The sequence below is a fragment of the Brienomyrus brachyistius genome, chromosome 18, assembly GCF_023856365.1.
Source record: "Brienomyrus brachyistius isolate T26 chromosome 18, BBRACH_0.4, whole genome shotgun sequence".
NCBI classification, from domain to species: Eukaryota; Metazoa; Chordata; class Actinopteri; order Osteoglossiformes; family Mormyridae; genus Brienomyrus; species Brienomyrus brachyistius.
This window is the reverse complement of record NC_064550.1, coordinates 11,003,878-11,028,117: the sequence shown is the minus strand read 5'-3', so window position 1 is coordinate 11,028,117 and position 24,240 is coordinate 11,003,878. Positions and strand designations below refer to the sequence as shown.

The following is a 24,240-nucleotide window of genomic DNA, read 5'->3' as shown; positions in this document are numbered from 1 at the left end:
TGTACCCATTTTATGTCATATTCCATTGCCAAAGGCCAATACCCAAGTTCCAATACTCAAGTTCCGATACTCAAGTTCCAATACTCAAGAAAAGAAGTACAAAGGATGGTAAAAATCCCCAGATGTCATTCTTGGCCCGCCCCCACTAATATCAAGCATACATCGGTTGCAAACTTGCCAAATGAGGCCAATCCCACGATTCATCGCAGCCCAAGTTAATTTTTGGGAGGAAAGTTAGAGAGGAAGCTTATTCCGCTCACCTGGAGGAGATTCAAGATTCTAAAACTTTATTGTCGTTGTACAAGCACAGGTGGCCGGAGCTGGCGATGGGTTCGGAGGAGGCAGAGTCCCAGAGCGGCGCAGGGCGGCTGCTGGCATCCTCAGTCAGGGTGTGCTCACATGGGAGATCTGTACCTTGCCTGAGCACGTTTGACTCCCAGAGTCTACTTTGAGGCAAATGGGCCAAGTGTCAGAACACCGTTTAGTGCCAGGTTCATCTAGACCGGGGTGCCCAATCCAATTCACTTATATCTCAGCATTAGAGTCAGCTATGTTGAAGTTAAGCTGATTCTCATACTTATATATAACTGAAGGGCCTGATTGTCTGTATCTGGTGTGTTACATTAGGGCTGTAACTAAGCTCTGCAGGGTGGTAGTTCTCCAGGAGCGGGATTGGGCACCCAGGTCTAGAGCAAGAGGGAATTATGAAATGATTATGCTTTATTGATCCCTGTGGGGGAATTCTTTTTCGCCTCCACCATCTGACTCTCCATGGATAAAATCAAGCTTGGCAGTGACCCGTAGCGGCACCCAGGAGAGCTGGTGCGTAAGGGCCTTGCTTAAGGACTCACAGACGCGCTGAGGCCGACCATGACTCGGCAGCTTTCCGATCACAGGCGCAGAGGCTGAGCCCGCTGAGTGACACGCTGCCCCTATAGCGGGATAAACGGCACGACAACAATGACAGGGGATCATCCACAGCGCAGAGAGGGCTGGTCCGTACCTTCGGCCAGTGAATCAGCCAGTAAAACCTGGTCAATGGCCTTGCAATGCTGAGGGAGCAGTTTTATAAGAAGTGCAGATGCTGGGAGAGTGGCTGCAGCTGGGCCAATCGGCTCTCTCCAGCCGTGTTAGGGGGCGGAGTTTCCCGATAGCGCGTGCTGAAGTGCTGCCCGAAACAGGAGTGCTGGCAGCTGGCTGCTGGCCAGGGTGCTGCAGCTCGTGCCATTGGCTGGAGCGGCGAGCGTGTGTGTGGCTCCCAGCGGGGCCGGTAACATCAGAACAATATGATTATGCGACGCATTCGGACAGTTCAGAGTGTTGCCATTGGCTGGCTGGGGGGGCGGAGAGTGAGAGGGAACATGCAATCCGGAAAGAACAGAACGCAGTGACCGCGAGTGACTCAGGGAGGTGGGAGGGGTCCATGCGAAATGGAGCGATGTCTCCCCGGGGGAGGGGGCGTGAATCTGTGCAGGAGCGTGAGGGAGCAGGTGCAGCATGTGAGCAAAGAGTGGTGGTCTTCACTGGGCGTGTGCAGTGAAGCTGTGATGCCATAAACATGCATGCAGCGGCGCAGATATGTCTATATTAAGCGTGTACAGTATTGTTAATGCAGTTAACATGACGGGGGTTGTTAAGCCCATAACCTCTGGGTGAGTGTGCAGTGCTGCGATGTTGTAAGAAAATGTGCCACTGTTCATTTTCGCCTGATGGATTAGAGTCTCTCTGCAGGAAGATAAAAAATTGGATTCCAGTTCTCAGAAAAGGTAGCAAAAAAGGCAGTCCAGTTCCTGCGCGTTGGTCAGTAATATCAAAAATTAATACTACGTAATCCTCTGCTTTTCGAAAACACCTGGGATGCACTGTGGACCCCCACAGCCCTGTACAGGACAAGCGGAATAGAGCCGGCAAAGGGCTTTATTGTCACACTGTCTATATACAGCTGTACTGTGGCACGAAATAACGTCCCTCCGGGACCCCAGTGCGACATACAGACAACAGCCACTGGCAGCAAGCGACGGTGGGAGGTTTTTACAATAAAATTCATTGTGATACATTGTATAATTTGTATGTAAACAATAAATACAGCGACACAAGAAGGGTGAATAAATATAGTGGAACTGAATAAATAATCTACATCTTCTGCTGGGGACAAGCAACTGCTTCAGTGTAGGTGGGAGAGTGACTGGCTGCTATTCGCAGGCTCTCTCGCCTGCTAATGTCACGACATATCCTGCTGTCTCCTCTCTCCCCTTAATGTAGAAGCGGGAGGCGGAGCCCGTAACCATGGCATCCGGTTCAGCTGACGCACACACACGCACGCAGACACGCACACACACGCTTACCGATCTTCCTTTCCGTGGGATCTGGGAGAGAGGAGGTGGGAGGGGTCCCGCTTGTGAGATGTCCGCCTCCTCCCTGTACCAACACACAGAGAGAAACTTTAACAGTCACTCTGTTATGCTCGCTACAGTGTACATGCATACACACACCAGAAGGCCAGCAGGCCTGTGCTACAGCTGAATAAGTCAAGGCATCATTTCACATTTATCATGTGATTTGGGTTGGATGTCGAGTTCTGGCTGCAGGTGTACTGTCTGTCTGTCTGTCTGTCTGTCTGTCTGCCTCTCTGTCTGTCTCTCTGTCTGTGTCTTTCTCTCTCTGTCTGTCTGACTCCTGCCTGCATGTCTGCCGGTTTGCGCATCTGCAGGTCTGTCAGTCTTTCTCGCTTGTCTGTCTGTTTCCTTTCCTGTCTCTGCCTGTCCGTTTCCTTAGTCCTTCTGCTTTCCTCGGCCTGCATGTCATAGGGAAGCCGAGTTAGCGTGGCGAGGAAATGGTCACTGTAGTGCGGGCGTGGTTATGACAGTGATGGCTTGGCCGCACTGGTTCCCAGAGCGTGGCACTGCAGTCCGCTGACAGTGTTGCGACAGTGTGTTTTTTTTTTTTTTTTTGCGCTGGCCCTCCATATTTTCCATCAGTGACTGTAAAAGACAGAAATGAAACTTAAATGGGTCGTTTGTGGTTTACCTTCTCTTAGATCCCGCATGGGCTTTTTCTCTGCCTTTCTGTCTTCTGTGTTCTGTTTCAGGTGGTCCGGTTCTTCATGGACCATAATCCTCCTTCCTGATTTTCCACCTTGCCTCACCCCCCCCCCCCCGCTCCCCGCCTCCCTCTCCCCCGCCCCCCCCCAATCCCTTCCCACACCCACGTGATCCACCGCCAGGCTTGTTACCCGTCTCCCGTGTCTTGCACGAGTGCCGCAGGGAGAGCGCTGCCGCAGACTGGAAGCTCGCTTCTTCACACTGTCCATTGTTCAAGTGCTGCTCTACAGCTCTGCCCTTCGATTCTTGTTTTCTGATTTTTGCTTTCTTACTGACTTTAAATTCCGACTTGCCCTTTTCACATAATGGTTCTGACCTGCCTTTTAATTACCAATACACCCGATTACTGTTGTACGTACTCTACATCCTGAAGTATATGTTCATTTATAGCCTTTTCACTTCTGATGTCACTGTTGCCTCGATGTAATTGTAACATAATAATGGTTTTGCATATTTCTTCATGATTATTCATCTTATTTTCCAGCCTCCTTATTAACCCCCGCCCCCCAGCGCCCCCCAGCGCCCCCCAGCGCCCCCCCAGCGCCCCCCCAGCGCCCCCCCAGCGCCCCCCAGCGCCCCCCAGCGCCCCCCAGCGCCCCCCCAGCGCCCCCCAGCGCCCCCCAGCGCCCCCCAGCGCCCCCCCAGCGCCCCCCAGCGCCCCCCCAGCGCCCCCCAGCGCCCCCCAGCGCCCCCCAGCGCCCCCCAGCACCCCCCAGCGCCCCCCAGCGCCCCCCAGCGCCCCCCCAGCGCCCCCCCAGCGCCCCCCAGCGCCCCCCAGCGCCCCCCAGCGCCCCCCCAGCGCCCCCCAGCGCCCCCCAGCGCCCCCCAGCGCCCCCCCCAGCGCCCCCCAGCGCCCCCCCAGCGCCCCCCCAGCGCCCCCCCAGCGCCCCCCAGCGCCCCCCAGCGCCCCCCCAGCACCCAAACTTTGCCGCTGCTGTTATGCCCTTTCGTCCCGAGACAGAGCTTGTCACTTAAAATTTCATACATAATTTACTTATTCGTTATGAATAATGTACTTTTTTTCCCCCTAGATCTCACTTTTCGCTGTTTTGAAGTAAATATGTTATCTGGGACTGCTGAGTATGACATTGTATGCTGTTTTTATGCTTTTTTTCCAGAACCTTTCTCTGCACCGTTTGCATCACAAAGACATGATTTAATGTGCATGATAGTCCCAGATCCATCAAAGGGCTGGGTCTGCTGTCGTCGCCCCCTGCTGGAGATCTACTGCTTCACAGTTGTCTGGGTTTTTCAGTGTCTCCATGAGCTGTATGTCTGCCGCCCCACATTCGGTATTAACTCTCATTCAGTCTGTACCCTTCTGCTCCCCTCCCTTTTATTTGTGTTTTCTATCCAAGGTTATTGCCATGCATGTTTTAATATAAAATCCAAATATAAATGTAATATATTTCCCGTCTTGCCAGCAATGCATCGCAGAAAGCAGAGAAATGCTGTAGCTTTTAATGTGGCATTAAGCATTAAGAAGTGATATTTGATGATAAGTATAGGAGAAAAAAAATAGACAGGGTCGAATAACCTCTAAAACGTGGGAAAGAGGTGATGTCTGTAACACCTGTCAGCCTTTTAGTGTGCAGTGTCTGTCAGGTGAATATTCCTGTGCACTTTTTCATCTGTGATATTATTTGGACTACACACAAGTGGTGTAATAGTGCTAAGCTTAATCGGCCGAAAGAGGCCCAAACGTCACTGATCTGGCTTTGGTTTTCCATTGTGGTTTGTAATATTGAAAATTGTTAAGTATTGCAACTTTAACATGGAGAAATGTATGAAATTCATATATATTGTTTTAACACGCAGGAGCTGCGCATGTGACACTGTACATATTCATCACACGTTGGATTTTATATTTCAATGTATATTTACATAACTGTTTTATAAGAAGACCCACCTCTACGTTCTTTCATAGCTACGATGTATCATTTTCTTTTGGTTTGTTTGTGTAGCTTCTGTAGCCTTGCTTGTTAATGGTGTTTAATTAGCTGAGTCTCACTGATGTTAAATCGCACTGTATATATAGTTCTGAGCACTGACCACCTCTAGTAAGAGATGAGCATGTTTTTTTTTTTTTTGTACATCTACCACCCGATTAGTCGACAGTATTAACATTTCATGGTAGCGACTGGCTACTGACTGTTGCATTACATTGCAACAGTGAATGAGTTTGGATTCTGGGGGCTACCAGCAGATCTTGGGTAGTAACCCTGTGATGCTCGGTGTGCCCTGGCAGGGCTTGGTCAGTCCCCTCGTGGTGGTTGTGCTGGTGTCCCTGTATTGGCTAACTTCAATTCTACACAACTGTCATCTATCCAAGCCATGCCTGGTCCTCCCGGTCCGTTTGGCTTCATCTGGGTGGCAGTAAGGAAGGCTTGAAGGCCAGTACTAACCATTCCTAGGTAAAGGTGCGTTTTATTCTATGTAGGTAAATAAAATCGCTAAATATTTCATGTATGGATTGAAATAAACGAACCTCTGCTTTACATAATCTCTCTGTCTATGTGTGTTTGTATAGGAGTTGTGGTACTTTTAGTGTCTTGTCTGCGACTGAGTGCATGTGATACATAGAACATAGCATGGTGTTGTTATAAGGACAAATTTGAGAGGTTACCTGTTCCACGTGTGGAGAGGAAATGGCCCATTGCAGTCTGACATCCTCATGTTCAGGGTCCCCTTCGGAAGCTCCAAACTCCACGCAGATTTTACATTTGCCCGCAAAACCGATGTCGGAAAAACTCATGACGAAGTGCTTTCTTTACACACTCGCTCATCTCCTCATTCGGAGTAAATAAACCCTTAAATTCTTAGTCCTAGTCAAAATTATGTCAGAAAACACAGTAGGCACAGTGACATTAGCGGTGTCTAAAGTAAATCAAACACATGAACGACACCTTTAACTTTCTTTGAACATTATGAACTTATTTACCGCCATGCTTTAATGTCAATGTGAGGAGTCGTTGAGGGAAGTGTGCTTTCCTCATGTTTTGTAGTCAATTCATTTTTATATAGCGCCTTTCACATCAGTGGCACCCCAAGGCGCTTTAAATGGATGTGTTGTGATACGTCATCATTAGAGAGATTAATACAGCACAGTCAGTGCTTAACAGTAAATACTCTGCACACCGATGTCTGTCTGTGACAGCTTGTGTCCTAGACAAGTGAGAATATTTCGCAAGCTTCCTTTTCATTAAAAAACTACACATTGACACCACATCATCCAACAGAAATAGATTTGTTAAATAATCATGTCCATCTTTATTATTCTGACAAAAAAAAATAATAATTAATAATACAAAAGTCAAGTCAACTTTATTTATATATCACTTCGATAGCAGCCCTTGCTGGCCAAAGTGCTTCACATAGATCATAAAATTACAGCATGATATCAAGACATAAAACCAATACAAAACACAGATACAAAAAGCATCAAATACATGGTTATGTGAAATGTGTGATTGCATGTGTGTGTGCCTTTAAGTGTGAGTGTCTGTGCCTTGGCTGCATGTGGGCCTACGATATGCCTGTGTCTTTAAGAACGCCGTAATATGGGACATAGGAAGTGGCTGATAATATCCTATTGGCTGCTCCGGCTTGCAGTGGAACATAGTGCATTCTGGGAATTGAGGTGGAGCCCTGGCCTGCTGCAGTAAGCCCCACGCTACAGTTGTGCCTGGGATATGTAATAGGAGATGGTATTGCCATGACAACACAGAATATGCCTGTCGTCATAGACACTGAAACTAGGTTATCATGGCAACGCAGGGAGTTCCTCATTTCTACATTAAAATACATTTACATTAAAATTAAAATAAAATATTTTAACTGATATTGAAATCTTTCAGAGGGAGCATGAACCAATTAAATGTATTCATCGGATTAGCTAGTTTAGTGTCCCTGATTTCCATGCTTACAGGATGTAATCCTCAGAAAGCGGGGGGGGGGGGCTCAGTCACACATTCTCACGCACACACAGAAATACACAGCGGTCGTGTGAGTAAGAAAAACGGGCCTGAAACAGAACCTGAATGAGGTTTTCCCTTGGTGAGGAAGTAATGACAGTAAGACAATAAGACAATAAGACAGCCAGTAAGACAATAAGACAGCCATATTCTAACCACATATTCTGGTCAGGGGAGTCTGGAGCCAATCGCAGGCCGCAGCGCGTGCAAGGCAGGGGCACAGCCTGTCACTGTGCGTATTATCATTGTTAGTAACACACACAAGGCAGGGAACTACCCAGGGGCACCAACCCATCGCAGGGCATTCACACACCATTATTATTACCCATCCATCCATACATCCATCCATACATCCCTCACTATAACCACTGAATCCCAACCAGGGTCACGGGGGGGGGGGGGGGGGATCAGAGCCTATCCCAGGAACAACGGGTGCAGGCAGGAACCAACCCTGGGTGGTTGCCAACACACCACAGGGTGCGCACACACACACACGCACACACACACACGCACACGCACACAGGGCCAATTTAGACTCACCAATCAGCCTGTCCTGCACACTTTTGGACCGTGGGAGGAAACCGGAGCACCCAGCGAAAACCCACGCGAGAGAATGTGAACTCCACACAGAAAGGTCCTACGCCCGACCCAGGGACCGAACCCAGGATTATTATTATTATTATTATTATTATTGTTATTATTATTATTATTAGTAGTAGTAGTAGTAGTAGTAGTAGTAACATTATATTCCATAAATAACAGGAGATCAGTTGCATTTGCAGGCTCACACATTCATTCATTCACCCAAACTCCCCTTTACACATATAGTGCCGTTCTTGATTTTATATCTGGATTTTTTTATAATACATTTTTATTTCAGTATAAATTACATATATTTGTGTAAAAAGTTCCTGACAGACATTTTACCATGAACCAAATAACAGACACGTGTTACAGTCACCATCAAACAGCGGTACGAATACAGAAAACGCACCATGTACCAGGACCAGTGCTGTGCAGTGGGATGTAATTAGTGGATCCACTACGACGGCTTGTGCTCCTACCAGGGGAGGGCTGCCTTATCTGGGGGCCCTGAGCCGACATCAGCATGGAAACTCAGCGGTTGTTGTGTTTAACTTCTTCTCTACCTTCCTGAGGGAGGGGGAGACCTTATTGCTTGCTGGGGCCCTGGGTCACGTCCCAGGACAGCCTACGCATCCCTGCCTCCTACAGTCCTCACACTCCAGTTTCCCTACCACTGCTTCCTGTGTCCTGCTAAGAGAAATGATCACGTGACACCAGGAAGGAGAAGATCTGAGCCTAGAAGTTCAGCCTGTCTATTGAGTGTGGAATGTTAAAAAAAAAAAAAGTATTGACACGTTCTGTTGTGTTGTCGTGGAAAAGCAGGTTTGTACTGGCACAAGGCTTACAGTCTTACCCATAAATCTTCATGCTGAATGAGGCCAACATGCTGCAAATTAGAGGAGATTAATCTTTAAACAAAACTGACAATTTTGTATTTCATTACATCATATTCATTGCACATTTTTGCGGATGTGGGAGAACAGCGATATCGCTGTCTTGAAACTCTAGGATAGAGGGAATTAATTCCACCTCTGCTGTGCATGTGTTGAGTTTGTCTTCTTTTCCCAGCAACCCGCAAGATTCCTCTGACAGTCCAATCACATGCAGTTAAGATAATTAGCATCTTTACATTACTTACAACCTAAATTAATTAACTGTAATAACTGTAATTCCTTTACCTAAATGTTGCAATATATGCAGCATCCAATTACAGTGGTGGCTAATTAATATTTTTTCCATAAATAGTCATATCATTGACCCTGAGCAGGATAAGCATTTGCAGGATTGATAGATGGAAATATGCAGGATGCCACATTTCTTTATTACTGATCATTAATACTCATCATACATTTTCTTATTCTGGAATTTCAGTTTGAATGGATTCCACCTTTTGTGTGGTATTTGCCTGAATATCAGTATATCTGAGGTTGTGAACATGTCTTTCTAACACCATCTTATGTACAGCCTGCATAAAGGGCTCAAAATGTCTTTTTGTTATGTTAAAATGTTATTGTTATTACAGTAATAATGCTAATAATTATTGCTATTTTTGTTGTTGTTTTATTATTAAAATAGCTATAAAACATATTTGCAATATAATTTGATATGATATGATACAACATGATATATATACACGCATATTAAATTTGATATTTTAAGAACATAAGAACATGAGAAATTTACAAATGAGAGGAGGCCATTCGGCCCATCAAGCTCGTTTGGGGAGAACCTAACTAATAGCTCAGAGCTGTTAAAATCTTATCTAGCTCTGAGTTAAGGGAACCCAGGGTTTTAGCTTGTGCAGGAAGACTATTCCATACTCTAACTACACGCTGTGAAAAGTATGATATATTAAGTATTATAATATGTTTACTTGTATAATACTGATATAGTAAATATAAATAAATAATAATTCTATTATAATTATTATAAAGATTGTCATCTATCTTCTCCTGCTTCATGCTAGTAGTATGCATGCAGTCCTTGGTCCTCCAAACTGCTAGGTGGCACTGTTGTGTAAAAGAGGGCCGCCAGCTGCCGTGCTGAAACTGCTAATCCCCTGGTGTGTCAGGATAAAGGGCTGACCCTGTGCTCAGACCCGAGGCTGCATGCTCAGCTGTATGTGCTGAATGTGTCACAGGAGAGAAGGCGGCAGAGGTGCGAAGAAGCGTAATTGTCTGCCACAGTTTAGGGTAACAATCGTGTAAATCAATAATGAAATAAAGCCAGAAGGCAACAGGAAAGTGGAACGAAATCAAAAAATCTCTGCCCCCCCCTCTCCCATGGGCAGGCTAAAAATAAAGAGATGAGAGTGTGTATCAGTGTGTATGTGTGTGTGTCTGTGTGCGCATGCATATACTTATCCTTATGGGGCCCGTTCATTCACTTCTATGGCAAAAATGCTAACGCTAACTATGACAACCTTAACCCCCACCCTGCCCTAACCATAACCATAAGTAACCAAGTCAAATGCAAGAGTTCTTGCATTTTTAGTTTTTTCATAGCAGTCACTGATTTTTATAAAATAGAGTTTTACCTTATGGGGACCAGGAAATCGGACCCCATAAGGGAAAAAAATTGATATTTATCACGTTATGGGAACATTGTGTCCCTAAAAGGATAGGTATATGCGTGCACGCGCACGTACGTGTGTGTGTGTGTGTGTGTGTGTGTGTAGTGCTCTCTTCTGTCATGCCATCTGTGACTCATCACACCATCTGTAGCTCAGTTCAGTCTCCAATCCCCTATGTACTATTTAGTATGATCCATATCGCATTTTACACCAGTGTAAGACTCAAGCTTGAACCCTTATTACCTTGTTAGTAAGCAGAAGGTTTTTCAAGTCCTGCTGCAAACCAGAAGCTGATGGACAAACTGTAACAAATCCTGGTAAGTAATTCAGCATCTCCTTTAGCAAAATATGTGGTCTGTGCTCCTTGAAGCCAGTGCAGTACAGCAGTCTAATCCACTACATATAAGTGCATCTAACCTGAGCTTCTGAACACAAAGGCATGTTATGAAGCGTAGCCCACACAGAACGGAGGATGCTGCCTTATAGGCAAGGCAACTTCATGCACATCTTCAAGCACATAGGTCATTCGGAGTGCTTTACGTAAAATAAGATCAAATAGAAGCAACCATTAAATGGAAAATTAAGAGACAACTAAAAGACAATTAAAGTCACGGTAATTAAAAATGACGAATCGAAGACACAAAAAATAGTAAATGTAAAAGCATCAGACACTGATTAATGGCGCTAATCAAGAGGCCCAGATTCACAAGTGTTGCATCTTTTGCAAAACTCTGGTCCAATCCATTCTGCTCGTTTGGTCTCACTTTTTCAAAAATCTTTCATTACACAGAAATCACCACACACACACACACACACACACACACACACACACACACACACACACACACACACAGGTGTATATGTACCACTGGGGAGTCTTGTTTCCCGTCACCTAATGCGGAATATGATTGGTAACAATGAAAACACACTTCACTTCACTTGCCTTGACCGGAAACAGTGACCCCTGGAGGCCGAAAGGAATGACCAGTTTGTCACATGTGGTGTTGAGGGCCAGGGAAGGTAAAAGCTCAGCTACCTCAAAATGGGGGGGGGTCTTCTAATACAGACTGGCATAATCCTTTTTTAAAAATAACCCTTACCTTAAGCCTTTGGCTAAATCATATAAAATCACGTGCCTACACTCTCAGAAAAAGCATAATCATTTGTACCTTTGCTTTTCACTGGGGCTGTTCCCTCAAGGGTCTTCCAGTTGTACCCTTAGCTGTAGATAATCGTACCTTTTTAGATTAAGAGAAGGACTCTGAGGAACATTTCTGTACCATTGATGGTACATTGATGCTCATCGTCCCTTTGGGATATTCCTCAGAGTCCATTTCTATACCTTTAAAAGGTACAATTACAAGGGTACAGTCCCAGTGATAAGCAAAGGTACAAATCTTTACTCTTATATTCTGAGAGTGTACCTAGGCAGTGAGTGAGAGCTGAAAATTAAAAAGCATTAGGATAATATATTTCAGAAAGATTTACTCCCATTTGCTTATTTCATTCAGTGTTTGCTCCTCTTTGCCCTTTTGTATTATTTTGGTAATTATTCCAAACACAACAACAGAGTTTATTTCTTAGTGTTCCGCTGATTTCAGATTTACATGTTTTGTTTTCTTCTTTCTTTGAATCACAGATCACTCTTCTGAGCAGCTGCTTATTGCTACACCTGATACCCTTCATTAGCTGGACCAGTTTAATACTTAATCTATACGGAAAACCTACTAATGAATTGACAGTTTTGCAAAATACCATGTGACCGAGTTTTATTGCTGTTTTTCCTTTACCAAGAGTAGGCATCCTGTATCGTAACATGATGATGTAATGCGTTTATTCTCATGCCTCTTAAATGTTTTAGGCGCCTGGCAGCACTGCAGCATGTAGAGCGAGAGCTATAAAGGCTGCAGCAGTGATCCCTTCAGGATGCCGTACGTCACTCATGTCTCACTGACAGCACAATGCTTTCGTTACATATCTGAACATATTTCTGATGGTTGTGTAGGGTGTTTGGTGAGCCATTTAAATACTGTTCTGCATAGACGAGCCTCACATCCCTGCCAGTTTAACAGAAATGAATCATCAACAGCGACGAAAGCACCAAAATCTAGCTGATTAATGATTGTTAATTCTCCAGAATCGGATAATAGTAGCAGATTATTTATAACTCCTGTCAAAGTTGTTTCACTGTTGCGGCCTTGGCAGTGTTAAGGTATGTTTGCAGTTGGGGGATTTTAAGTTGCTTCTAAGCTTCATTTCACATTTGGTCACTGGGTGTCACTGTTGAATCACATAAGAAATAAGAATATGAGAAATTTACAAAGGAGAGGAGGCCATTCGACCCATCAAGCTCGTTTCGGGAGAACTTAACTAATAGCTCAGAGTTGTTAAAATCTTATCTAGCTCTGATTTAACGGACCCCAGGGATTTAGCCTGCACTACCTGAACAGGAAGACCATTCCATACTCTAACTACACTCTGTGTAAAGAAGTTTCTCAAATTCAGTTTAAAATGTTCTAATTGTCGTTATAACATACACATCTTTTCAGCAATAGAGCAGAACAAACTAACTACAGAAAACACACCCCTCCCACTGCTTACTTTACCTGTATGTTAAATAGTTCTGTGGATTATAGCTTTAACATCACGCACATCATTACACTGCATTACACTCTCATTTTTAACTGTGCAATTTAATTATGGTGGGAGTGATAACACAAAAATATTTCATACAATACTTAAAACAACTTTTAAATGTAATATTTTGTAATGTTTCGTATTCATTCTATGTTGTCAAGGCATGTATTTAATGGATAAAAAGCATGTTTGTGGAATCCTCTAACTACTGCATTGCATGATGGGTATGCTATTTGGAAGCTACTTAAATTTCAGCTGCGACTGCTGCAGCTGGCCTAGGCAGGCACTTTGGAATGGGGGGGGGGGGGCATAGTCCCTTTTTGCCCAGGGACCAGAGTAGAGTAGTCCTGCTACTGCTCCTTTTTACACGATTTAATATTGTTCTCCATTATTTAATTTGGTGAGTTCAGTAAGACTGTAATTAAAATCAAGATGTAGCATTCTGTGAATCTTTAAAATAATATATTTTAAGACATATGTACTACTTTAAGGAACAGCCTGTGTCTAGCAGTGATATTAGAAATGTTGTATTTTCATCAGCAAAAATGTTATTGCGATACATGTTCTGCATAAGAACGCATTATAATTGCCTCTTATTCACTGGTGAAACAGGAACATTTCTTGCATTTGAATGTGGATTTAACACGTCGATCATTTGAATAGTAAATGGATATCACAGTGTTTGATATGTATAGGTCTAAATGGCTTAGGCCCAAAGTTTATCGTCGACATACCGGAAGAACATCATCCTGGTAGGTCTCTTAGATCCTTGGTAGCTGGTGGTCCTAAAAGTTCTCCATAAAAATGATTAAATAGCTTCCAGTTTGTCACGGCCATATCAAGCCAAGCATCCATCCATCCAGCTACCCCTGAATACTACAGCCTACCAATACCAGTAAAGAATGCACTTTATTCTTTGGCATCTGCTTTTATACTGAGTTGTTGTTTCATGGTCCGTTTTCTGGTCGTGGTTCCTGCTGGCTTTCTTGAATTTTTGCTCTCCAGTCAGAAGTAGGAGACAAAACAATCAAGGGAAAAGGAGAAGAATGATAATGAATGAGACCCAGTGACATTCCACAGAGCCAGTTGGGGGCAGCAGACCACTGTTCGACACTCTTGGAGAGCAGGGAAAGCAGTTCTAAAAGTCAGCAAAAGTTTACTTTTTTTAAATATTATTTTATACTGTCTGCTACTTCATAATACATGCATATTTGTGCATATTTTCAGTAATGTCAATTATTCTGTTCTGGAAGCACATGCAATACATTAAAAATGAATCCAAATGGAACCATATTTGTAATGTTTGTATGTATATTGGACTAAATGACAAGCTTTATGACTTTTTTGTCGGGCTACCAGCCACTTTAACACCTGTCACACATACGACAATGTGACCTAATACAACTACAATTTGTAATAATACATTTGACTTTTTACTGCAATACTTTCATTTAGTTGTTCAGTACACCAAAGTTAAAACATGTGCAACAATTAACAAATACAAACACACAAAGCATGAAAGTAGTCGGTCTTTCAAGAGCCAAAAGACACACAAAAATATGCACTTTGAATATAGATCAGATAAACCATAAACATATTTGAATATTTTCTCTGAGCCAGGACTCATAACAATGGGCTTCAGTCATATGACAGCCAACTAATTGTCTGCAGTGCTGTTTATAGTTGCTGTCCGTGGTGCTGTTTGTAATTGCTGTCCATGGTGCTGTTTGTAGTTGCTGTCCATAGTTCTTTTGAACCATTCCCTGGTGTTCCACTTAAACCGGAGCCAAGATCTTTTACTGTAGTAAGTTTATCTTCTGCGTAGTACTTTGAAGCCAGTATATAGTCATAATTAAATGACAAAAAATATATACATTTTATATTTTAATAAGCTTTGAAAATTTGCTAATTTCCAATAATCAAAACTACCTAATACAGACACCTGGACCCCTTTAAATGGGTGAAGACCTCCACCTCTCCAATGCTCAAGCCAAATTACGCCCGTGCTTAGGACTGTTCTTACACTACAGCGTACATGCCTTTTCTGCAGATCCACGCGGGGTCACTGTTTACCAACAAGCCGCAGCTCCGACTGTTGGGCTCGGACTCCTCCTATACGGTATTGTGGATTAGCTCAACCTTCAGTATGCCTTTGTTAGTGAATTTGCAGAGAACCGTGGAACGGCTATTTTGGGATTATGCTTGTTCTTGCTCAAAGATTACCTTCTTCAATTATATTTTGAATTGGGGAGATTCTTGGAATGGATGGTTTTAAATGCTTATTGGCGATGTGCGTTTACAGGGGAACGACGTGCTTACGGGCCGCAGGCCTTTTTGGGCTTTTGCTTTGTTTGCGGAATGTTGCATCCGGACAAATTTTATATACGGTTTCTGAGGAGGTAAGTCAAGGAACATTTGTTGGAAATGTATCGAAGGACCTGAATATTAGAGTAACGGAACTGGAATCGCGCATGTTTCAGATTATAGCGGGATCAACTAAGAAATATTTTGATATAAATTTAAAAACTGGAATTCTGTTTGTGAATGAAAGAATAGACAGAGAAGAACTGTGTTCGAACAGCCAAATATGCTCTATAAAACTGGAAGCAGCCGTAAATTTTCCTTTGACCCTGTTTCGTATTGAAATTAATGTAAGAGACATAAATGACAACGCTCCAATTTTTTCAGAAAAATCAAAGAACATTAAAATCGCCGAATCGTCTGTGGTTGGAGCAAAATTCCCGTTGCTTAATGCAGAAGATCCCGACGTGGGGAGCAACTCCGTAAAAACGTACAGACTCAGTTCAAATGAATATTTTGCTCTCGAGGTAAACAGCGACAGCGATCCAGTGTCTGCTGAGTTAGTGCTGCAAAAAGCTTTAGACCGAGAAAAACAGGCGGTGATCCGACTCGTACTCACGGCTGTTGATGGAGGAAAACCACCGAAATCCGGGACAACTGAGATAATCATTAATGTGCTGGATGCAAACGACAACGCGCCAGCATTTGACCGCAAATTATACAAGGTTCGGGCTGCTGAAAACACTCCACCGGGAACAGTAATAATAAAACTCAATGCAACAGATCCAGATGAAGACATAAATGGAGAAATTATTTATTCCTTTAGCACAGAAGGTTCCAAGAACATCTTGACCATCTTTGCGATTAACAATTCTACTGGTGAAATAAGGGTTATGGGAAACCTCGATTACGAGGAGAGTAGCGCCTACGAAATCCGAATTGAAGCTAGAGACAGAGGCCATACCCCTCTGGCATCGCACTGTAAAGTCCTGGTGGAAGTAACTGATGTGAATGACAATGCCCCAAATATCAAAGTAACGTCGCTTGTGGATGAAATCAGAGAGGATGTGAGACAAGGAACCGCCATTGCACTGGTAACCGTTTCTGACAAGGACAGTGGGAAAAACGGCAACGTACATTGCTCAATTTCTGGATCATCTTCATTCTCATTAGAAAATTCTTATAGCCATTACTACTCTATAAAAATAATATCGGATCTAGACAGAGAAAGCGTTTCTCAATACAACTTGACAATCACAGCTACAGATGAGGGAACTCCGCCTCTGTCCAGCACCAGCGTCATTACTGTGCACGTTTCTGATGTGAACGACAACGCGCCGCGTTTCCCAGAGCCGATGATAAATATCTATGTAAAAGAGAACAATCAGATCGGCACCGTTATACATACCGTGACTGCGGCTGATCCGGATGAAAATGAAAACGCCCGAGTTTCTTATTCGTTAATTGAAGGCTCTTCAGCCAGTTATTCTAGTGTAATAAACGTTAATTCGGCCAGTGGGGAGATATACAGCCTACAGTCTTTTAACTACGAAGAAATTAAAACGTTTCAGTTTCAAATTCAGGCCACAGACTCTGGTGAGCCTCCTCTAAGCAGCAACGTGACCGTGAAGGTTTTCATCCTGGATGACAATGACAACAGTCCTGGGATCCTCCTGCCCTATTCGGACCAGGGCTCCGTCAGTACTGAGAGCATTCCCTACTCTGCCGAAGCGGGCTACTTCGTGGCCAAGATCAGAGCTGTAGATGCGGACTCTGGTTATAATGCGCTGCTCTCTTACCACATCGCCGAACCCAAGGGAAGCAACCTGTTTAGAATCGGAACCAGCAGCGGGGAGATACGGACTAAGAGGCGAATGAGTGACAATGACCTGAAGACTCACCCGCTGGTCATTTTGGTTTCTGATGGCGGAGACCCATCCCTGTCAGCCACCGTGTCTATTGACGTCGTGGTTGTTGAAAGTAACAGTGAAATTCAGACCCACTTCAAACAACTGCCTACCAGAGAGGAGAGTTTTTCGGACTTAAACCTGTATTTGCTGATCGCCATCGTGTCAGTGTCGGTGATATTTCTGCTGAGCCTCATCAGTTTGTTAGCCGTGAAATGCCACAGGACGGACACCAGTTTGAGTAGATACAGCGCTCCGGTGATCACCACACACCCCGACGGGAGCTGGTCTTACTCTAAATCCACCCAGCAGTATGACGTGTGTTTTAGCTCAGACACACTGAAGAGTGACGTAGTGGTTTTCCCGGCGCCGTTCCCGCCTGCCGATGCCGAACTGATCAGTATTAACGGGGCTGATTCTTTGAAACGGAACCAAACACTGCCGACTCGGGAAAAGGTAAGACAGTAACCTAACTATGAATCTGTTGGAAATTATGAATTTGCGTCTTGTTTTTTCTCTCTGTGTTAATTTTCTGGAATCTGTTTATTATCCAGGTAATGGTAAATGTCCACAATCAACCTTTTGTTACTATCATTTCTAGACCCAACATATTGCACGTATTTGTTACCAATCTTGCCTATTTTTTTAATTTTTAATGGTGCGTCAATTAATTCTTTTTACTTCAGCTTGTGTCTACCCATTATTTTATATGTTGACTTTGGAACAGCTTCAAAAAGCCACTTTCAACATGACAAAATTTACACTGATAATGAACCTTACTATTTGTTCTTATTGTACTTTGTATGTTGGCAAGAATGAAGAAGCTTTTGTGTGTTTTAAACGTTACTTTTCCCTTTTTTAATTTGTGGCCTGTATAATAGGCCTATGTACTATAACAGAAACCTTAATGTGGGTTGTTAACCAGCGTTGTACAAAGTCATCTGAAGAATATCACTTCACTTTGTTCGACTGCAATTGGAGAGTTAAAAGTTAAAAAATGAGGATCTTTGTCAAATAGCTGCTTTTGAAATATGAGCAACAGCATTAGTTTAAGTTAGCAGTAATTAATATTGCCATTACTGGAACAGGCAGAAATATAGCACATTACTGTTTAGAAAAGTTGTGTATTTTATCTGTGGAACTATAACATTTCATTCATGAACATTTCATTCTGGATGGACAAGGTGGCGCAGAGCAAAGTGCATCTGCTGAATTAGTGCTACACAAAGCTTTAGATCGAGAGAAACAGGCCAGGATTCCCCTAATGCTGACTGCTATTGACGGAGGCAAACCTTCCAGATCCGGGACATTACACATCATCGTGAACGTCATGGATGTCAACGACAACAGCCCAGTGTTTAACAAACCATTGTATGAGATTTAACTGGATGAGAATGTTCCATACGGCACCCCGGTTATAACACTAGATGCTACCGATTTAGATGAAGGCTTAAATAGTCAGATACATTACTCCATTGTTGAGCATAAAAGCGTCCATTTAAATACGTTTAATGCTGATCCTCATACTGGCAGAATCACCGTAAAAGGAAACATTGATTACGAGGAAAATCCTGCGTTTGAAATCCGTGTAGATGCTACAGATAAGGGTGTCCCACCACGTAGTACACAATGTAAAGTTATAATCGAAGTTATTGACTTGAATGGCAATCGTCCTGAAATCTCAGTCACGCCACTACTGAAGAGTTTAAGCGAAGACGTGAAAAGTGGCACAGCTGTGGCTTTGATCGCAGTTTCTGGTAAAGATGCGGGTAAAAATGGAATGGTGAAAATTATATATATATATATATATATATAATTTTATTTTTTCTGTAATATTTGAGAAATATATAGTAGGCCTACGAATATTATGGAGATGAAAGTCAGCAATATAGCCTATTATTCATTGCATATAATAATCAAAATTAATAATCTAAAAACAAAACCAGACAGTGGTGTCAGTAAAATTTTAGATAAGTTACAAATTGAATATGTGTGAATTGTACTCTGCTTGCGTCAGATACTCTGAGAAACACATGGTGTCGCTGTGGACCGTGGTTTAAAAAAATGCACTGTACACTCTGGGCCCCACCTTCAATGTGATGTAGAACAGAATGGTATTTGCAGAAAGGAGAAGCTGTACCGTGATGTGTTCGGATATAATGCGGAGTTTCTCTGCCGTCGCCGCTTGTTTTATTTTGAAATAAGCCTAGGCCTATATGTATGTGTGCTATAATATACAGATGATTCCCGCGTAAGAAGCGTCGGATGAGAGGAAAACAGAAATGGAAGATTTTGTTGACGTGAAATGTGTCAGGATATGGTTACTGGCACTCCTTTGTTTGTGGAATTCATCCTCTGGGCAGATTGTTTACTCCGTGTCAGAGGAGGTGAGCAAGGGAACCGTGGTTGGAAATATAGCGAAGGACCTGGGTCTTAAAGGTAACGAACTGGAGCCGCGGATGTTTCAACTGGTATCGGGATCCAGTAGGAAATATTTTGAGGTAAATTTGAAAAACGGCATGCTGTTTGTGAATGAGAGAATCGACAGAGAAGAGCTGTGTCCTGGTGCTCAGAAATGTACTTTATTTTTAGAAGCCATTATTCACAATCCTCTAAATCTTTACCGCATAGAAATTAACGTCTTAGACGTAAATGACAACGCGCCATATTTTTCACGGAATAGGTTTGAGTTAAACATAAGTGAAAATGCTAATCCAGGGGATAAATTCTCAGTTCTTACTGCAGAAGATCCCGATGTGGGCAGTAACTCGTTAAAAATTTACAAGCTGAGTCCGAATGAACATTTCATTCTGGATGGACAAGGTGGCGCAGAGCAAAGTGCATCTGCTGAGTTAATGCTACAAAAAGCTTTAGATAGAGAGAAACAGGTCAGGATTCCCCTAATACTGACTGCTATTGACGGAGGCAAACCTTCCAGATCCGAGACATTACACATCATCGTGAACGTCATGGATGTCAACGACAACAGCCCAGTGTTTAACAAACCATTGTATAAGGTTCAACTGGATGAGAATGTTCCATACGGCACCCCGGTTATAACACTAAATGCTACCGATATAGATGAAGGTCTTAATAGTCAAATACTTTATTCTATTGTTGAGCACAAGAGCGTACATTTAGATGCCTTTAATGCTGATCCCCATACTGGCAGAATCACCGTAAAAGGAAACATTGATTACGAGGAAAATCCTGCGTTTGAAATCCGTGTAGAAGCTACAGATAAGGGTGTCCCACCACGTAGTACACAATGTAAAGTTCTAATCGAAGTTATTGACTTGAATGACAATCGTCCTGAAATCTCAGTCACGCCACTACTGAAGAGTTTAAGCGAAGACGTGAAAAGTGGCACAGCTGTGGCTTTGATCACAGTATCTGATAAAGATGAAGGTAAAAATGGAATGGTGAAAGCTGAGATAATTGGTCCATCACCATTCAAACTGCAGTCTTCATTTAAAAACTATTACTCACTGGTTGTTAACGGACTGCTAGACAGAGAGATAGTTTCTGAATACAACGTCACCATCACAGCTACAGATGAGGGAACTCCGCCTCTGTCCAGCACCAGCGTAATTTCTGTGCACGTTTCTGATGTGAACGACAACGCGCCGCGCTTCCCAGAGCCGATGATAAATATCTATGTAAAAGAGAATAATCAGATCGGCACCGTTATATATACCGTGACTGCGGCTGATCCGGATGAAAATGAAAACGCCCGAGTTTCTTATTCGTTCATTGAAGGCTCTTCAGCCAGTTATTCTAGTGTAATAAACGTTAATTCGGCCAGTGGGGAGATATACAGCCTACAGTCTTTTAACTACGAAGAAATGAAAACGTTTCAGTTTCAAATTCAGGCCACAGACTCTGGTGAGCCTCCTCTAAGCAGCAACGTGACCGTGAAGGTTTTTATCCTGGATGAGAATGACAACAGTCCTGGGATCCTCCTGCCCTATTCGGACCAGGGCTCCGTCAGTACTGAGAGCATTCCCTACTCTGCCGAAGCGGGCTACTTCGTGGCCAAGATCAGAGCTGTAGATGCGGACTCTGGTTATAATGCGCTGCTCTCTTACCACATCGCCGAACCCAAGGGAAGCAACCTGTTTAGAATCGGAACCAGCAGCGGGGAGATACGGACTAAGAGGCGAATGAGTGACAATGACCTGAAGACTCACCCGCTGGTCATTTTGGTTTCTGATGGCGGAGACCCATCCCTGTCAGCCACCGTGTCTATTGACGTCGTGGTTGTTGAAAGTAACAGTGAAATTCAGACCCACTTCAAACAACTGCCGACCAGAGAGGAGAGTTTTTCGGACTTAAACCTGTATTTGCTGATCGCCATCGTGTCAGTGTCGGTGATATTTCTGCTGAGCCTCATCAGTTTGGTAGCCGTGAAATGCCACAGGACGGAGACCAATTTGAGTAGATACAGCGCTCCGGTGATCACCACACACCCCGACGGGAGCTGGTCTTACTCTAAATCCACCCAGCAGTATGACGTGTGTTTTAGCTCAGACACACTGAAGAGTGACGTAGTGGTTTTCCCGGCGCCGTTCCCGCCTGCAGATGCCGAACTGATCAGTATTAATGGGGCTGATTCTTTGAAACGGACCCAGACATTGCCCAACAGTGAGAAGGTAAGACAAACGTTTTCTGACGAGTGCCTTGTATATTTTGCATTTCATGCTAGTCTTCCTCCTTTGTTGATCATTTTATTGCCGCTGTTTTGGGTAGCAGTACATTTCCATAACTTAATTTGAGCTGTTGTCATTTGTACAGTGAAATATCCTGCTCGTCTCCAGTATTAGAAGAGAGTGGTTGAGTAAGTGCGAGGGAATTTGCGGCTCGTCATTAGTCTGAGGTGTTGTTTCGGTAGCCGTATTGAATCTCAGCTTGATTCAGCACCACAGAAATGGACAGCGACAGCTTTCTGTTATTTTTAATGCTGTTCATTCCCGTGGTCGATTCTCATCAGACAAGTTCAAGATAACAGGTCGAATTCCGCGTTTTGATTTTCGCTGCGTAATGGTGCTTTAGAACAGATTTCAGGGCCAAACTTTTCTTTTACAATGAGCCTTACTTCGCAATCTTGTTGTTTCATTTGCATTTAGGAATGTTTTCCCCAGTCAGTTGTAGACTGTTACCTTACACAAAGAAATTTAACAGGTTTATGATCAAGTTCCTGAAAGCCCATTATAAATGAATATTATCACCATTTTCATTAATTCATCACTGATTGATAAACAACGTCATGCAGGCCAATGTTTCTTATTATTGGTTCGACAAAAAACACAGCTTGCTAATTAGCTAGCTAATATATCCAGGCTAACTAGCTAGCTACTGCATCAATTTTTACAATAATGATCTCTTTTCCAAATGATTTGTTTTTAAATCACAACAACACCCTAGTTGGTTATTAAAGATAGATGAAATAGCATATACTCTAGAACTAACCAATTAAAAGGTTGTCAATCTATATACATCTGTTTTTCAAAGAGAATACTAAGCCCATTCTTAGTCATGTACAAAGAGAGATTTCAAAATGTTACGTACACTTATTAATATGGGCCAATGCCGCGCATCATATTTGCATATCCTTCAAACTTCTGGTACAGATATGTAAACGCTTTCTATTAATAAATATTCCCCTTCCTAGATTTAATTGACGTAAATGTTGAAACACCATTCTGTATTTGTAAGAATGGCAGTGATGCTAGTGGCACAATTTTTGTGTCTCAAATATATTGAAATTCATGGAAGCTTTGTTAACATTTATTGCAAAAAATATCTGCAAACATCAACGGTGTGCCTGTTAGTTCAAGAAATGGATAATAATGCGGAAATCCTGCGCTGAAATTCAAAGATCTGTCATAATGCAGTTTTTGGGGAATGTCACATCAAAATTAAATCTCTAATGAAATATTTGAAATTATTAATTGTTAAACAGTTAGGTTTCTCGTTGACAAGTCAACATTTACTGTCATTCAGAACAGTTACAAGGGGGAAATTCTGTTGCTTGTTTAATTGATAGAAGTCGCCGTAGAGGCTGAGAACCGGTAGTCGGTGAGCAATACAGCTTGGCGCGCGGTGTCGCTGTCGGATCGCAAAAGATTTTGTTGGAAGCCACACTCCTCGCGGCTCCTCCTTGTATCGAGAGAAACATGCGCATTCAAATGGAGGCTTTGGTGGAGATAAAAGCATGTACTTGATTCAGCTCTGTAAACCTGAATTAAATAGGTGTATATGCGTCATTGTGTATAAACTGTGTTAGGAATTAGATTACAATATAATAGACAATACCACGGAGCCCTGACTGGTTTGTGATAGATGGGTATTACAGAATGGAGGTCGTTTGGATTCAATGCGTTGTGTTGCTTTGTTTATCGGGCTTGTCAAACGGACAGACTATCTACTCCGTTTCGGAAGAGGTGGACAAAGGTACCTTTGTTGGAAATATCGCCAAGGATCTAAATATTCATGTGCAGGATCTGGAATCGCGGAGTCTTCAGATTGTAACGGGATCTACAAAGAAATACTTCGAGGTAAATTTAAAGACTGGCATCCTGTATGTTAACGAACGAATCGACAGAGAGGCCTTGTGTCCGAATTCAGTAAAATGCCCAGTGAACGTAGAGGCTATTTTAAGCAAGCCTATGCAATTACATCGTATTGAAGTGAACATTTTAGACATAAATGACAATGCACCGTTTTTCGCTGAACTGTATCATGTATTTAACATCATGGAGTCAGCTTTTCCCGGAGAAAGATTTCCTTTGCCGGTTGCCAGTGATCCTGATGTGGGCAGTAACTCGGTAAAAACGTACAAGCTGAGCTCGAATGAACACTTTACTTTAGATATACAGAGCGGTAGAGACCAGAGTGTATCTGCTGAGTTAATACTTCAGAAAGCATTAGACCGGGAAAAACAGGCTTCGATTCAGCTCGTACTGACTGCGATCGACGGAGGAAAACCTTCCAGGTCTGGAACATCCCAAATTCTCATTCACGTAAATGACGCAAACGATAATATTCCGGTATTTAGCAAGGCTATGTACCAAGTTAAAGTGCTTGAAAATGTGACAATAGGCACGACGATACTAACTCTTAATGCAACCGACCTGGATGACGGAGTCAATGGTGAAGTGATA

General features: G+C 43.1%; 3 protein-coding genes across 17 annotated transcripts in view; all 3 read left to right on the top strand.

Annotated features, from left to right (window-relative positions):
* Positions 1-5,604, top strand: part of LOC125712607 (protocadherin alpha-8-like) — a 92,826-nt gene extending 87,222 nt beyond the window's left edge. For 14 of the 15 annotated variants that reach the window (XM_048982847.1, XM_048982844.1, XM_048982845.1 and 11 more), the window contains one exon: positions 4,220-4,398. In XM_048982847.1, the coding sequence (XP_048838804.1) occupies positions 4,220-4,261 (42 nt within the window). In that variant the 3' untranslated portion in view covers positions 4,262-4,398. Of the gene's footprint in view, positions 1-4,219 lie in introns of all 15 variants that reach the window. The other variant, XM_048982828.1, reaches the window with a different exon arrangement.
* Positions 1-24,240, top strand: part of LOC125712605 (protocadherin alpha-C2-like) — a 114,007-nt gene that overhangs the window by 29,685 nt on the left and 60,082 nt on the right. The gene's annotated exons all lie outside the window — the stretch shown is intronic.
* Positions 15,033-17,545, top strand: LOC125712609 (protocadherin alpha-4-like). The gene has a single exon (XM_048982849.1). It carries the CDS (start codon positions 15,131-15,133, stop codon positions 17,543-17,545), a length of 2,415 nt encoding a protein of 804 aa, XP_048838806.1. The 5' UTR covers positions 15,033-15,130.

What these genes read in the sequence shown, in the direction of transcription:
- LOC125712609 (XM_048982849.1), top strand. Translation starts at nt 15,131, where the DNA reads ATGGATGGTTTTAAATGCTTATTGGCGATGTGCGTTTACAGGGGAACG.